At 41.3% G+C, this 16,731-nt stretch overlaps 1 protein-coding gene across 1 annotated transcript in view; it reads right to left on the bottom strand.

Annotated features, from left to right (window-relative positions):
• Nucleotides 1–1,613: 1,613 nt before the first annotated feature.
• Nucleotides 1,614–16,731, bottom strand: part of htr2aa (5-hydroxytryptamine (serotonin) receptor 2A, genome duplicate a) — a 42,938-nt gene continuing 27,820 nt past the window's right edge. The window contains exon 3 of the mRNA XM_036576117.1: nt 1,614–2,585. Coding sequence (XP_036432010.1) covers nt 1,792–2,585 — 794 coding nt within the window. The 3' untranslated portion in view covers nt 1,614–1,791. The remainder of the gene's footprint in view (nt 2,586–16,731) is intronic.

Below are 16,731 nucleotides of genomic sequence, written 5' to 3'. Positions count from 1 at the left end.
TGTTCCACTGATTTTTTTCAATTTTTTTGTCTCTCCTGTTTGGGCTTATTTGCAATCTCCTCTACTCTTATGCTTGGAGTGTATTGTCCTCGGACTTTTTCATAGGGAAAGATTTCAACCACTACCCTTGTAACTCAGTTTGAAGAGGCAAGATGACACTCGAAAACAAGAGGTAGGAGTAAAAATAAGAAATAGAATTGGGCCGAAGTCATGGTTATGATGTCATAACACATGGAGGTTTGGTTGCCCCTTCATTGGTCTAACTCATCTACTTGCAGTTCACAAGCTCAGTGTTATTAGGTTCATTTTTCCCATTTCAAACTTCAGACAATGTTGTATATATTTTATTTCATTCCAGTTCCGTAGGCAGGACGTCAGCCTAATTTGATTTAGAAAGCTATTATAACCTGCAGTTATGATTCAATTAAGGAGACATTCACATTCACATTCCAACAGATGACTCGGCCAGTAACCTCATTCTAAAACACAAACCTACTTCGAGCTAGCTAAGCTACCATGTTAGTCAGGTAGTTAGCCATTTGAAATAAAAGCCTAAGGCAACTGAACTAGCTAGCATGCTAATCTATAAATCCCCTCAATGTACCAAATACTCTAAAATGACCATCAACAGAACTAAAATCGTGAATGATGTAATGATTAAAGAACAAGCTTTTTAAGGCAGCTTTTGTGACACTGCCTTATTGATTAAGGATACCTGTTGCCTCTAAATTTGGCCAGTATAAGGCAGCTTAGTAGGCAGAATATTTACGATACCTAAAAATATAAATAAGATCACTGAAAGTCCTTCAATCTTTGGAAACTTTATTGAGGAATATCTGGAAAACCTTTGCAGGTTTAGAGAGGGTGACCCTTAGACAGGACCTTATAAATTTTATTAGTAAAAACAACATTTGAGCATTTAAAACTGTTGTTGTTTGTTGGGGTAATTTCCACTGCTAGTGCTAGACTAGACCTCTGTGCCTATGAAAGTGGCGTAAAGCATCGCTGGTCATCACTGAGAATTTGAACGCAGCGTCTGGGCCATGGCTGGTTCGAAAACATCGTAACATCATAGTTTGATTTCAAACATCACAACATTTCATGTTCACCTGCAAGGTAGACGACAACACTGATTTGAGGTAAGGTGCTCATAAAGAACCTCTGCCATTTGATAAGTCGATGATATGGCTGAGCAGATGTTTGTCCAATTGGCAACCGCATCCACAAAATGATTAGATCATAGTCACCAAAACACTTCAACATAATCCAAATGTCTCAATAAACACCACGTTTGACTACAGATTTGATCAGTCATTGTCTTGAACCTGACATTATAAGCATAGGACAGAAGAAAAGCGGCCATGAAATACTATCAAGTACAAGGACGTATACAAAATACATACATCTTGACTTGTACAAAATACAAAACTCGTTTTGTTCACAGACTGAACACAATTTATGTACACATTTGAAATTGGTTTCCGTTCTTCACATGGCTGACTTGAACTTTCATATCTGATGGGAGTGTTCTGTCCCAAATTTGGCCTTTTACCTTGGGATGGTCCAGAGATGCTCTGTTTGACCTTGCAAAATGGGCAGTGTTGTTTGGTCATGAATACAGTGGTTTAGCCCACCAAACATTGGTTTTAGGATAGAAATTCTTCACTTTTTGGCCTCAGACGATCCAGCTCCTTCTGTCAGGAAACAAAAAGAATGGGCCCAGTATGGAACCCAGGAATTTGGCACGAGCAAACGACACTCTTTCCAGGACTTATTGGTTCAGGTGTTAGTTCAAACACAGGTAACGCTTTCCTCCATGCCTTTTTTACAAGGATGAGGCTTTTTACTTGGAAGGGCCGGAGAGAAGTCTCCATTGCCCAGACTTCCAGCAAGTGGTAAATGCGTAGAATTGTAGGCTAATGGTGGAATAGTGTTGACCAGAATGAGCTGCAATGGTTTCTTCTCCTCGCGATACTGGCATCGTACGTACCTAGCAAAGGCTGAACGAAAGGTCTTGTTAAAGAGCGTGTAGACCAGCGGGTTCACAGCCGATGACAGATAGCCCACCCACACGAAGACATTGAGAAGTCCACCCATGACATCATCGTGGCAAGTGGCAGGCTGGCAGACCACCGCCAGAACGTTTGTGACAAAAAATGGGCACCACATAACCACAAAGAGGAAGAAGACCACACCCAGGACCTTGGAGGCCTTGCGCTCATTGCCAAGTGACTGCGCTGCACGGCGGCCAAATGGTGAGGATGTGACCCCAGTCTCTCGGCTCAGGGAGCGGCGCAGGAACAGCTTCTTCTCAGATGGTGAGAGGGCAGGTCCAGGCAAAAAGCTGAGGGTCAAACCGGTGCTCCACCGGGGACGTGGCACCAGCTGGTCCAGGCAGAGTGTGGCCTCGCTTTGGAGAGCACTGATGGTTAGGAAGTAGGTCACCACCATGATGGTCAGTGGCACAAAGAAGGCCACAAATGAGCCAATCAGCACAAAAGAGTTGTCTGTCAGGAAGCAGCTGCCATCCTTGAAGACTTTGGTGTGGTCGCGGAGGCCCAAGACTGGAATGGGCATAGAGATACCTGTCAAAGACAGAAGACAGTGGTTAGTATTTTGATTTCATTTCAGTTCATTCTAGTTTTATTCATGTAGTAATTTTGACAAAAGACTTTGTGCCAAAGCAACTTTACAGAAATATGTGTGTAACAGGTGATACAGTGATACAGATACAGTGATACAGGTGGTGGGACAGAGTGGGCCAAGGAGTTGGGATGAGGTGGGAGTTGAACGGGGAGTGGGATGCAGTGGGACATGAAGTTGGGACAAAATAGGACAGCAAGTGAGATGTGAGAGTTTGACATGAGCCTGGAGTGAGACAGGAGATGGGATTGAGTGGAACAGGAGGTGGAACATGAGGTGGGATGGAGTGGGACAGGTAATAAGAATACTTATAATAATCATCTTTATTTATAGATCACTTTTCATACCGGTGGCAGCTCAAAGTGCTTTACAGACAGGTGATAATGATTAACAGTAACAGAAGAAACTGTGAGTATTCATTTAAAATCATACAAGACAATGATATGGATCAAATTCAAATGATGAATACCAAAGAGCACAGAATTTTAATTAAACGCTTTTTCCAGTGATTATTAAAAGTATGCACTGAGCTTGACTGTCTAATAAAAGGTAGAATTTAGAAGCATAATAACTGAAAGAGGCCTCTCCACATTTTGGTACAAGAGGTGGGAAGTGTGCTGTGAGGTGAGAGTGGAACTTAAGGTAGGACAGGAAGTGAGACAGAGTGATACAAGAGGTGGGATGGGGTGGTACAGCAGTTGGGACAGAGTTGGAGAGTAAGTGGGATGGACTGATACAGGTAGTGGGATGGAGTGGGACAGAAGGCAGGACATAATGTGGGACAGGGTGAGACAGGAGGTAGTTCCAAGTGGGATATGAAATGGGGCAGAGTAGGAAAAGAGGTGGGATGGAGTGGGACAGCAGATGGAACATGAGGGGAAGGATTTGAACAGAAGGTGGAATGGAGTGGGACAGAAGGTGTAACATGAAGTGGGACGGAGTGGGACATGAGATCAAACATGAGGTGGTACAGGAGGTGAAACATGAGGAGGTGAAACAAGAAATGGGATGGAGAGGGACAGGAGGTGAAACAAGTGGTGAGATGAAATTGGATATGAGATGAAACAAGAGGTAGGATGGAGTCAGGAGCCTGGAGACAGGAGGTGAAACAAGAGGTGGGACGGAGTAGGACGAGGTGGAATGGAGTGGTAAAGTGTGAAAAAAGAGGTGAGATGACATGGGATATGAAATAAAACATGAGATAGGACAGACTAGGACAGGAGCTGGAACATGAGTTGGGATGGAGTGGGACAGGTGGTGAAACAAGAGGTGGGACAGAGTGGCACAGGAGGTGGAACATGAGTTGGGATGGAGTGGGACAGAGTGGGACAGGAGGTGAAACATGAGTTGGGATGTAGTGGGACAGGAGGTGAAACAAGACTTGGGACGGAGTGGGACAGGAGGTGAAACAAGAGGTGGGATGGAGTGGGACAGGTGGTGAAACGAGGTGGGATGGAGTGGGACAGAGTGGGACAGGAGGCGAAACATGAGTTGGGATGGAGTGGGACAGGAGGTGAAACAAGAGGTGGGACAGAGTGGGACAGGAGGTGAAACAAGAGGTGGGACAGAGTGGGACAGGAGGTGAAACAAGAGGTGGGACGGAGTGAGAGAGGAGGTGAAACAAAAGGTGAGACGAAATGGGATATGAGATAAAACATGAGGTAGGACAGACTGGGACAGGAGGTGAAACGTGAGGTGGGACAGCAGGTGGAACACAGCAGGACAGGAGGTGGGATGGAGTTAGTAATGCAACATTGACTCTACTAGTTTCTTAAAATCAGGGTAGCTTCTCAGTAAAGTGAACAGTTTTCTCACATTGGCGATTTCTGTTCATGACATTATAAACCGATCCGCTAAATATTACTCTACACACGGATTTTCACTGACACTAATAAATCTACACTCAATCTCAGCCAGTACATCCACCAGCATATCAGTCTGGCTCCGCTTATATAATCTCTACCCTAAGCTGTACTCAAACGTGATCCGCATACATGACTCGCGGTGCATAATGCTTTTAGGTCCCTCATATCATATTCACCTTAAAGCACATCTTACATTATGTTAAATTATTCCTCTCTCCTTGTTCACTGAGACAAATGGAGAAAATGGAGATACTAAACTTTTTCAATTATACAGAAAAGAGAAACAAAATTAAACATGTATGTGTTTGGAATTTCCTTTTATGTGGTATTAATGAAATGCCACAAGATGTTATGAGAAGCCAAACTAGTATTTACCACAATATATTTGAAAATATTTTCTAATATTTTCTATTTAGATTGTGGAATATATTGACAGCATACTGCAAATTATTTTCTATTTTCATACAGGGATTTCTCTCAGGCGCAGAGCAATAAAAACCCAGCCAGGTGCATTTAGCGAGTCTGCAGCAAAAGCTTAAGTTAGGCCTATTCAGTCTGACACGTTCTGAGCTGTATGAAGGAGCTCCAGGCCATTAATGGCCTTATAATGGAGTAGCAGGACTTTAAAATCCATTCTAAATTAAACAGAAAGCCAGGGCATATTGGCCAAGGCGAGCATAATATGTTCCCCCCATTTTTCCTAGTCAGCACTCCACACTGTCACCCAGTAAACAGGGAGCTAGAAAAGCCAAGGTAAGTGAAAAATACAGCTATAGGAAAGATACGGGTCTGATTATTAGCATATGTGTAAGAAGGAACCAGGGAATGTTTATAGCATTCAAAACCAGCAGAATATTAATAGTTAATCACAATTAGACATAACACAACATAGCATAACATAACAAAAGTTGGATATTAAATGGGAATTCTACCAATTTTTTTTTGTTGAACTATTAATTTAATTTTAATTTTAATTTTTTATTTGTCACTATGCAAAACTTTGAAAATCTCCAGTCAAATGACGTGTTTTATTGATTTTCCAAGCAAAAAATAAGTTTACACATCCTCTATAGGTAGGAAACTTCAATATATTGCATTTTTCTGCATATGTTTATGGACAATTTCTATTCATTTGCTGAATTTATCATATCGGAAGAAGTAAAACGTGTGCCATAACTTTTGCACAGCCCACATTTTATGTTGTATTTTTTCCAATATGTTTAATTCTGCATATAAACAGTAACTGTGCATTAAAATGTGCAGAAGTTTGTTCTCTTTAATGGATGTGTTCATTTATTTTTACATATAAAGGAGGTGGAACATGAGGAAGGACAGCCTGGGACAGGAGGTAAAATGTGAGTTAGAACAGAGTGGGACAGGGGGTGAAACAAAAGGTGAGATGGAGTGGGACAGGAGGTAGAACAGAGTGCGACGGGGGTGGAACAAGAGGTGGAACAAAGTGCGAAAGGAGGTGGAACAAGAGGTGGAATGGAGTGGTTTGTGGTACAGAAGGTGGTTAAATTCAGCACCTAAACAGTAACTGTGCATTAAAATGTGCAGAAGTTTGTTCTCTCTAAAGGATGAGTTCACTTATTTTCACATAAAAAGGAGGTGGAACACAGGGTACGACAGACTGGGACATGAGATAACACATGAGGTGGGACAGAGTAGGACAGGAGGTGGAACAAGAGGTGGAACGGAGTGAGACAGGAGGTGGAGCAAAAGGTGGGATGGAGTGGGACAGGAGGTGGAACAAGAGGTGGGATGGAGTGGGACAGGAGGTGGAACAAGAGGTGGGATAGAGTGGGACAGGAGGTGGAACAGAGTGGGACAGGAGGTGGAACAAGAGGTGGAACGGAGTGCGACAGGAGGTGGAACAAGAGTTGGGATGGAGTGGGACAGGAGGTGGAACGGATTGCGACAGGAGGTGGAACAAGAGGTGGGATGGAGTGGAACAGGAGGTGGGGCGATATGGGATATGAGATGACATATGAGGTGGGACAGGTATCACTGCTGTTGGAACAAAACCTTGTATCTCCAAAATGGTAATTTTACAGGAGAAGGAAAAAGCCTACTTGACTTTTAATGTAGGTCAATGGAACCAGACATCTTTCCAAGTCATTCTGGGTCATTTCTTTTGGTCCATTCATCATGAAATTTACACACAATATAAAGGCCAACAGGTATTATTAATTATGTAAAAAACTGAAAAATAACAAAAATGGAGATACAAGGTTTTGTTCTGACAGCAGCGATATATATATATATATATATATATATATATATATATATATATATATATATATATATATATATAATTTAGTTGAACATTGCTGTAACTCTGTGGGAGAAGATATCGGTGGCCGAGGCTATTACACCATAAAATTTCATACTCGCGCGTCAGGATTCCTGTGTGTGTGTGTGTTAGCATGACTCTGGCTGTATGTAATTAAGGAGCTAACCTGAAGCTCATGCCCATCACGAATAGCTTATCAGGGCTGGAATGAGTTTGGCAGTGTAATGGAAAAACGCACTGATAGACCCAGATGTTTCCTACCTCACATGTGTCCCTCCTAGATAAACTCCCTCTCTCCCTCTCTCTTTCTCTTTTTAGCTCTCCTGCTGTCTCTCCTTCAGTGCACATACAGTGTGAAACAGTGGCGAACTGTGACTATTAGAGCCGGGACTTCAGTTTGGGCCAAAAATGTCTAAACTTAAACAAAAATGAGAAAAAATATACCTCAACATCAATGCATCAATTTGTACTAGCCCCTCTATGGGATTTCCACAGTGTGGTATTGCTAAACCCGTGGCAATTTACATTAACATTTTTGGGTTGTTGTAGATTAAATGTGGACATTTGAAGCTTGAAGCATTTTTAAAGTGACTCCTTCAGTGAAGAGGCTTTATGCTGCACTGAAATGGTGTCGGAAACTGGAAATTTTCCCACTTGTAAATTGCACTCAAACGACCGACAAAGTCGTATTTATATCTGGTAAACTTGGGATTCTAGATGATACGTGAACACGAGTTGACAATGTGACGTATAATGCGACCTTAAACCTTTAACAAGAGGGCAAAACGCTAAACTTATAGTGAATGTGAAACAATATATACCTGACATGCTTCTATTAGATCTGCGTGCTTTTTAATAAAGCAAAGAAAAAGCAGGACATATTTTCTCCAGATCTCCATGCTTTCATTTTCCATGATGGGTGTATCTATGAACCAGCACCCAATTAGAGCTGCCACCACTGTTTTCCATTTCTAACAACTGACTGAAACCTGGTTAGACTACAGCTCATATAGTGGAGCCAGACGTGAGAATGTCTGGGAACCACCATGAGAAGTTTGGACTGAATGTGGGTGGGAATGTAGACTCATTATGGTGGGAACAAACTGAGTGGGAAATTTTTAAACCAATCCAGCACCTCATGAAGACAGAGCTTAAAGCAGGGGGTGATGGTGCACTCGTCAACACTGCCCAGTGAACAACAAGCCTGTCGTTAGCTCATGGATGTAACATAAGTTAGCACGGCTGAAAAGTCCCACAAAAACTTAAGTTGAGTATGTAGATTTGACATAACATAATACTTCACTTGACATGACTCACACAGGGTGTCCCAAAAAGATTGACACAATTTTGTAGTCTAATAACAGCCAATTCTCCCTCAAATGATCTCAAATGTTAACAAAATGTGTAAAAACTTTTTCAGGTTGAAGAATGGTGTTCACTAGAAACGAAAAGGCATTTAGTGTGTTAGAATATGCTCGAACACAGTCAAACGAGAGGGTGCAGTGTGCATTTTCGAGAAAATTCAATAAAAATGCACCAACTGGAAAGCAGATTTGGACATGGCACAAAAAATCCAAAGAGGAAGGCTGTCTGGACGACCACCAGTATCGGAAGATATTACATTTGTGAAGCTGTGAAATCAGTTATAAAATCTACATCCCTCTGAATTTCCTGTTCAAATTTTGATAAATAAATCTTGTATTGTTCAACATGAAGTCTATTTAATTTCGTTTGCCTTGGACATGTAGTTATTCAGATATGCACATCTCAAATGATGTTAATTTTTTTTGGGACACCCTGTACATCTGACTACTAATAACTAATATATCTGACTACTTGCATTTTAGCACATTTTACTTCTTTAACAATATCGGCTGCTAGAATTTCTGTATCAACCAAATATTGTATTCCACTGCTCTTCTGGCTGCTACCTCAGTGACTGCTATGCTCATATATGCTAGGCTATCTGCTAAGCTGCTAATATGTCATAGTATGTTATATCCTCCTTTGCACAGCTCCACATACTCTCAGGACTGTGTACTGCCTGTGTTCTGTTTTGTGTTTATTGTAGGTTTAACTGTGTACTTGTATAGAGCTGAAATGACAATAAAGCCTCTTGAACTTGAGATCTGTGTCGCGTGTGAGGACACATTATATGTGGTTAAAATAAACCATGGCAGTGGGGATGTGGTACAGTGCCTTCTGGCAGGACAGCAGACTGATAAGTCATGACTTCCACCTGTGTGTAGTTGTTTCTCTGCCTACTAACAGGCCTCTTTTTCACTCAGTATGTGTCAAGAGACTGGAGCTATGAGGCACAGAAGCAAGACAAGTCTGAGAGGACTGTATGGAAGTCCGTTTCTAAGTTTCTTCAATGTAAAATGAAATACGGTTTAACATTTTTCTCTGGACAGGCTCCAAGCCATTTCCGTTCTCCACCTGGTCCAGTAACAGGATCTTTATTTTGGATGATATATTTGGCACCCATGGGTTTTATCACTTTCAAGAGTCGTGTAAGCGCTTCTGTATTCCTGGCACCTTCTATATTTGAGACTACGCTCTGCGCTACGTGCGTACGGGATTCCCTGGAACGCCCAGTTAAAGAACCAATCCTTGCTGGATCATTTGTGTCATCATGAACTGTCCCAAGGCTTAGTCTTACATTTGTTTGACCTGCTTACTCGATTTAAGAACTCTCCTTCAGGTGCAGTGCAGGTCTGAAACAGAGACCTGCATACATTCAATATTTCCCCAAATTGGGACGTGGTGTGGCGTAACATTTTCATATCTTCTAAGAATTTGTCTCATCAGTTAATTCACTTTAAATTAGCTCACAGGATTTACATCACTCCCTGCCATGCTTTTTTGATGAAGCTTTCAAAAATGGCAAAAACTGTAACAGATGTCATTTGGGTTTAGACAGAGATTATGTCCAAATGTTTTGGTCGGGTTCAGTTGTGAAGGCTTTACAACTGAACATGTCTCCAACTTTACTTTTGCTTCTTGGTGACTCTAATTTGATGCTTAGTGTACAGCAAAGAAAGGTCATGACGGCAGCCTTAGCCGCGGCCGAGAAATCAATCTTGAAAGGTTGGTTTGAACGTAACCTTTCTTTATCTCAGTTATGGTGTGGATATTTTCTGGACAGTTGTATCCTGGAGCGGCCCACAGCCAGATTCTATAACGCCAAGGCAGCAACGACGCCATTAACTATGTTAAGACTCTGTAATCATTGACATCCTGCTTATGTTGAATACTTTTATATATTGTCTATTTTTTTTTTACGTATTTACATATATAAATTTTCTTTTTTTAGCTCCACCTGAAGTCTGAGAGGACTGAAAGTTTTTTTTTCCCGTATCCAATTCCTCCCACTAGTTAGGACTCCCCCAATCACACGATACCACCAGCGCTAGGAGGACTTCCTCTGAGAACTGTAAAGCGAGACACCACAATGTCAGCCAAATTTCATTAGACAGCTGAACACGCTTGGAGGAGAACACTAACTGCCAGTTCTGTTACGTCAGCTAACAGACGCCTGTGCTGGCTAGCATTGTGCAGGGTATTTGGGGAGACAGGGGGCCATCCTACTCACCCCAAGAGAGCGAGGCAAATTGTACCCATCGCACTTCCAAAGAAGGGGAATGTCGAGAGGCATTTACGAACTATAGACACAAACTACGACAATGTAATTAATTCCCAGCTAAAAGTGAGCTCAGGAAGAACAAAGTGGTCCAGACTACACAAAAACCTGCCTGACACCCTTCAATGCAAATCATCAGAATTAGGTTGGTGTGATTTTTTCAGCCATTCGCCTTATGATGCTGAATATCAATATAGGCCACAGAAATGCATTAAAAAAAGTTTCAAAGCATTTAAAAAAGCATGAGGCCAAGGTAGATCACAATGACCTGTCCACTATGGGCCCCCCTGGCCTTGAGTTACTTTTTCTCGCAAAATTGTTCCCACATATATCACATAAATCAAAATTGGTTAATTGGTTACTGGTTAATTCCTAATTATGTTAGTGGTTATTCTGACACGATAGGCCTTCAGTTCGGCTCCTGAAGTCCTAGCCAATGAGAGAGATCACTTGGCTACATCTACCCAGATACCTCTGAGAGAAAAATTGTGATTGGATCATTTTCCATTATGTGTTTTAGCCTTTTGTTTCCAATCAAGACTTAACAGTGAAGAGTTTTACTACAATACTTGCAGAATCTAAATACAAATACAGTGATTCTATTCAATAAAAATACATAAAATTACAGAGATGTAAGGACAACTGGAGTGAACAATATTTCATATGAAAAAAGAAACCATTGCAGAATTTAAAGAACACAATATTCGTCAACATTATGAAAGTACATTATAAAATGCTCAATATTTCCCCACATATTCTGAGGACACACAGCTTGTTGTTTTGCCCCTCACAAACAATAGAAAGTCTGGGCACCCTGGTATAAAATGTAGGCCATAGGACACAATTCTTGTTGTTTCACCTCTGAAAAAAATGACTATGAGGTTAAAGTGTACAATGTTCAGCTTCAAAAAATAATAAATCCCCACGAGTGCCCTCAGTGCCAAACTTAATCATCCATAACTTCTCCAATGACCTTCTTTCTTGGCTCTCCTGCAGAAGCCAATACAGATTTGAAACATAAACCATTACCCAACGGCGCATGACTGCGTGAATACTAAACATTTGAGAGTGATTTGGTTCTCTTGTAAACTCAATGGGACGCTCAATGCGACGTTATTCTCGGAGTGATTTATGGGAGTCTTGGTGCTCAAGGACAAGCTGCTGCACTCTCTACTGTCCTTTTGCTGATGGAGGGAGAGAGAAATCACCGTTTTATGGCCCACTGCGCTGCTCTGTTTACGCTAAACGATGCCTTTTATTGTGTTAGCCAAGCGTCCATTTAAACACTGACTTCTCAGAGGGGCTAAAGTTAGACCCGCCTGATTTTGAGCCCCACCGTCTCTCGCCGGAGCCCGATATTGCTCAAGGACGAACTTCCTGCGAAATCGCCATGGCGATAAGAGATCTCCATGGTGACAGTAAATCTCAGAAAATCAAGGCTGATCTTTGGGGTTTCAGCTTGGGGGGGAGGTGAAGCGCCTCAGGATGAGGCACACGATTATTGGCTTTTTCTCTGATGATGGCTGGGGGTCTAGATCAGAGACATCATGCCCATTCAAGCTTAGGAGACCAAATAACCCCCTTAAAGTTTATAGGTTTGATGTTTTTAGCATGGTTTGTGGAACAGGGGCCTAAAAACATGCATAGATTCCTAATCCACATCTGTTCCACACATGCACTGAGCTTTTTAGCTGTATGTAGCTTGTAGCAGCACTCATTGGCCATTTTATCAGAAACACCTACCATACAGATGCACTTCGTAGGTTTAGAGTTTCAGACTGTAGCCCATCTGTTGATGTGGAACTGAACAGCCCCTGTCTATGCTGTCCATCAATGGAAAAGACTCACCACTGACCAGGTTTTTGGGTGGTAGACCATTCTAAGCACATCAGTGACACTAGCAACGTTTACATGCAGCCTGATAATCCGTTAATAATCCGACTAATAGCTCAATCGGAATAGAATACATCCATGTAAACACCTCAATTGGAATAGACGAGTCTGATTGAGGCCATTTGGAATACAATTTCTATCCGATTGAGCGAGGTGGGTAATCCTGTAAATAATCTGTTAAATAGAAGAATAATATCCGTGTAAATGCCTGTATCTGATTACATTCCCTATCGGAGAGTTTAAGTCCGTTCTGATCATGTTCGTCGCGTCATAGTGAAAGTTTATACCGTTCAACATGGCGGAGCAGAAACTGGTCTGCAGAGGAGACGAAGTTTATGCTCTGATCTTTAAAAGACGGCGGTGGGACGGACGTCCAGCTTATGTGTCTCGGAACACGCCGTCTTCCTCTCGGCCTTCTTTAATAAGGACATGCGAAGGACGTTTTCCTGAGTCTGACATCATATTAAAGCTGACATCATTTTAAAAACACAAGTGTGCCAACTGAAAACTCAGGTAACTGCAATTAAGTAAACTATTTGTGCTTTTTTTAAAAAATGTTATGATTTTATGTGTGTACAGCTGTTCAAAGCTGTGTTTGCTAGTCATGTATTAGCATTTTTGAGTTCTGCTATTAAATATAAATCAAAGCAAAAGGATCCAAGTCCAAGTCAGTTAAAAGTCTGAAATGTGTTATGAACTCTGAACCAGTTCAGTAGAATGATCCATACAGTACAGTGTCATTTTAGTAACAAAAGTGCTTAAAAGCTGAAGATGAGCGCTGGAAAGATAAAATGCTAAAAATATCAAATAAATAAATAAGTAATTAATTAACGAAGTGCATGACGCTCCTGTTCCAGAGGGCCGGGCTCAGCCTGATAAGCCGCCGTATGTGTAACACTTTCAGACAGCCATGTGTCAGATTGTGTGAGGAAGTAGAACACGGAGAAAAAAACACAGAGCTGCCGTCAGTCGCCGAACACCTCTCCTCAGACAATCCCCACATCAAAAAGAGTTTGGAGATCTTTTGAGTTTTTTTGGTCTCTCGCTCTTTCCCTTCCCGCCGACACTGCTCTGTAGTTCCTGCCGAGGAAAGGAAGCAGGGGGAGTCAGTGTGGGCTGCAGTGTGAGGGGCCTCAGCGTATTGGAAGGTTTCACACTTCCCTCAGACTTGTTTACAGTTGTTTAGTGTTGTTTAGATGTTTGTAGGAAGATGCAGGTGTGTAAAAATATGTGAAAATAGCTTGTCAAAAATCAAATGTGCATGGTTTCCCACAATAACCCAAAATGTAGGCCAGTGCGGAGAGCAACCTAACACAGGGCGCAATTTAACATGGGTTTTTTATGTTGTTATAAAAGGTCAAGCAGTGTGAGCTTCTGGCCACATTGTCACATTTCTTAGCCATGGCCTCCCACCAAAATTCAGAGAGATTAGTCAGCGTTTTGAAGAGATCTGCGCCAAAGAGTGTTTTCATGGCATATGGGTCATTCTCCATTCGGAGTGGGAATTTTTTAAAAAGAATTTTTTTTATTTCTTTCATCCTAAAACTAAATAACCTCAATAAATCCATTAACATCTCCTATTATCAGATATGGAGAAAGGAGAGCTTAATTCCAAACATATTTTACAGTCACTGGTGTTGTATGAATGTGGTATAACACCAGTGACTGTGACTCCAGTGACATTCTGGTTAAAACTGAGGATTCTGTAAATTGGCTGACTCATTGGTGGTCAGGTGACCTTGTTCAACTAAAATCAGTAATAAAAATGATTCATGACATTATTTTGACAAAATTTTATTTACCCAGCCATTAAAGCACATAACACTGGTCACACATGGAAGTTACGTGCTGACTGATAAACAAAATTATTAATGAAAAAAACAGCATAGACCAGCATGCATTCCATATTGGTCTAGTGCTGGTTTGGTGCTGGTTTAGCTGGTCAACCAACATGGTCATTAGTCTTTGGTCTTAGTCTTTATCCTCAAAATGTATTATTTAAGCATCAGTTGGCTGAAACTGAGCCTGTACTGCAGTGGGTGAAATCTTTCCTGATAGCAAGAGGATAGTGGCCCACTGTTGGCCTGCTGATGGAAAAGCTGGTGGTCCACTGGCGTTTTGCTCAGTGTTTTCCATGCAGCCCACCGATAGTTAAGCAGAGTATTAGACAAAATTCCACTTATCATCACTCATTTTCCACCTACAGTCCAATTTATGTATTTTTCCACCCTACATTTTTTTAGTTATACTTTGTAAATAAGTTTAATTAATAATTTGAATCTCAGTGTCAGCAACAGCATTTTATATAAAATCATTTTATATCAGGCCTAGTCATTATTTTTTTCTCTCAGTTGTTTTTCTTATTTGTCTTAGTTTATTTTCCAAACTAAACGTCTGAGTGCATTTAAAATCTGTTTGAGGAGATTATAAACTAGTTCTTGTATGCAGGACAGTAATCTGGGTGGTCTGAGGGTGGATCAGCAGTGGCAGTCAGCGGGTACCGACCTTATCAACCCAGCGGACCAATATCTGCTCGCTATCTGGGTTTAGCCTGCTAACTAACGTTACACTAGCATTAGCCTTGCAGGCTGCAACTCAAAACACTACAGAACAGGTTCGATTTTGGCTTCCTATCACACCAACACCAGTCATTTAACTTCGTTTTCTCATTTATCAGGACATTTTTATCGTTTTTGTCGTCTACACAGCAGCACAGATGGAATTGTGTACACTGTGGTGTTTGGATCTGTAGGCTGCTAGAGGAGCTGGTTAGCATTTAAGCTAGGTTACAGATTGCAGTTGTATCACAATCATAATCTGTACCTAAATCATTTTTAGGTAACTCTGGTCATTGCACCACATTAGAGTTCACTTAACAACTCCACCCAGTTTGAGGTAAATGTGTGATCTAGTTAGCATCATGGTAATAGGCATACATTAGCTTCCATTACTTAGCTACATTAGCCTCGTAGTTTTAGGCTAATCAACATTTCAGTCATATATTTGGGTTTCCAATAAATTGATACATTTGTGTTGGGCTGATGTTGTATTTCAAGCTTTAGGCTAAAACAAACTTTGGTTTGATCGCATAAAGAGATTCACAGGGTAAACTACAGCTTATTTAGCCTGGCTAAACTAATGGGTTATGTACATATGGACATATAGCTCAATACTTTACCCTTAATACAGGGCTGTTACACATTACACATGCAGGAATAAAACTTTACCTTAAGCAGCTTAAACTGAGCATAATATTAAGCTTTAGGCTAAAACAAACTTTAGTTTTTGAATGTATCCCTGCTGAAAAACCCATAGAAGCCATTAAGCATTTCTTTTGGTTTCTGATGGTTTTGTAAAGTGTTTTTTTCTTATGCTTTAACTGGTTATCAGTGATTGATTCGTATGTTAGCGACGGTCTCCCTTCCTGAATGGTAATAATCATTGCGACACATACAACCAGCACAAACAGTCACTGTTTGCATCAGAGATGTTATAAATGAGGAAACAGGCCACTGGTTGCAATATGAATGGGAAGCTCGTAACGCTCAACTTTCCTCTAAGGACTATGTTTACATGACACAATTGCGCTGTCCTACTGCGCCTGCGTTCTCCTGGCCTGAAACTGCGGGTGTAAATCTGCAGCTCTGCAGTCGGATCCTTCTCGTTAGGTTTGGAGGCTGAGAGAAAACTGGCTTCCACCAACCTTGTACCGAAGCACAAGCCTTCCAGAAGGCACTTTATTAATAATCTAAACTGCAACTGCAACATTTTCAACACAAAATGAACCCCTTGGATCACGAAACAGACATGACAGCATGCGAAGATCACTGGGATCAGCTCATCCTTTTACAGAGGAATAAACAGAACGATGGCACTTATTCAGCAGCTAATATGTTTAATGAACAGATCGGGATTTGTTTGCTTCAGCATATGGAGTCTTTAAAAATCTGTCTGAATCATCAAAAGAATCAGGCCATTTAAGCAAGCTTATTAGTGGCACTCAGTAGCACTAATGCTAACCAATCAGCACTCAGTGGCAGTAATGCTAACCAATCATCATTCAGCAGCTGTAATGCTAACCAGTCAGCACGCAGTGCAGAAATGCTAGCCAATCAGCACTCTGTAACCGTAATGCTGACCAATCAGCGCTCAATAACAGTAATGCTAACCAATTAGCCCTCAGTAGCAGTAATGCCAACCAATCAGTACTCAGTATTGGTAATGAAAGACAATACATCACTCAGTAGCAGTAATGGTAACCAATTAGCACTCAGTAGCAGTAATGCCAACCAATCAGTACTCAGTATTGGTAATGAAAGACAATACATCACTCAGTAGCAGTAATGGTAACCAATTAGCACTCAGTAGCAGTAATGCTAACCAATCAGCAC

This window comes from Colossoma macropomum, unplaced genomic scaffold, assembly GCF_904425465.1.
Source record: "Colossoma macropomum unplaced genomic scaffold, Colossoma_macropomum, whole genome shotgun sequence".
Lineage (NCBI taxonomy): Eukaryota > Metazoa > Chordata > Actinopteri > Characiformes > Serrasalmidae > Colossoma > Colossoma macropomum.
The sequence above is the reverse complement of the archived record's forward strand: the minus strand, read 5'-3'. Positions and strand labels throughout refer to the sequence as shown.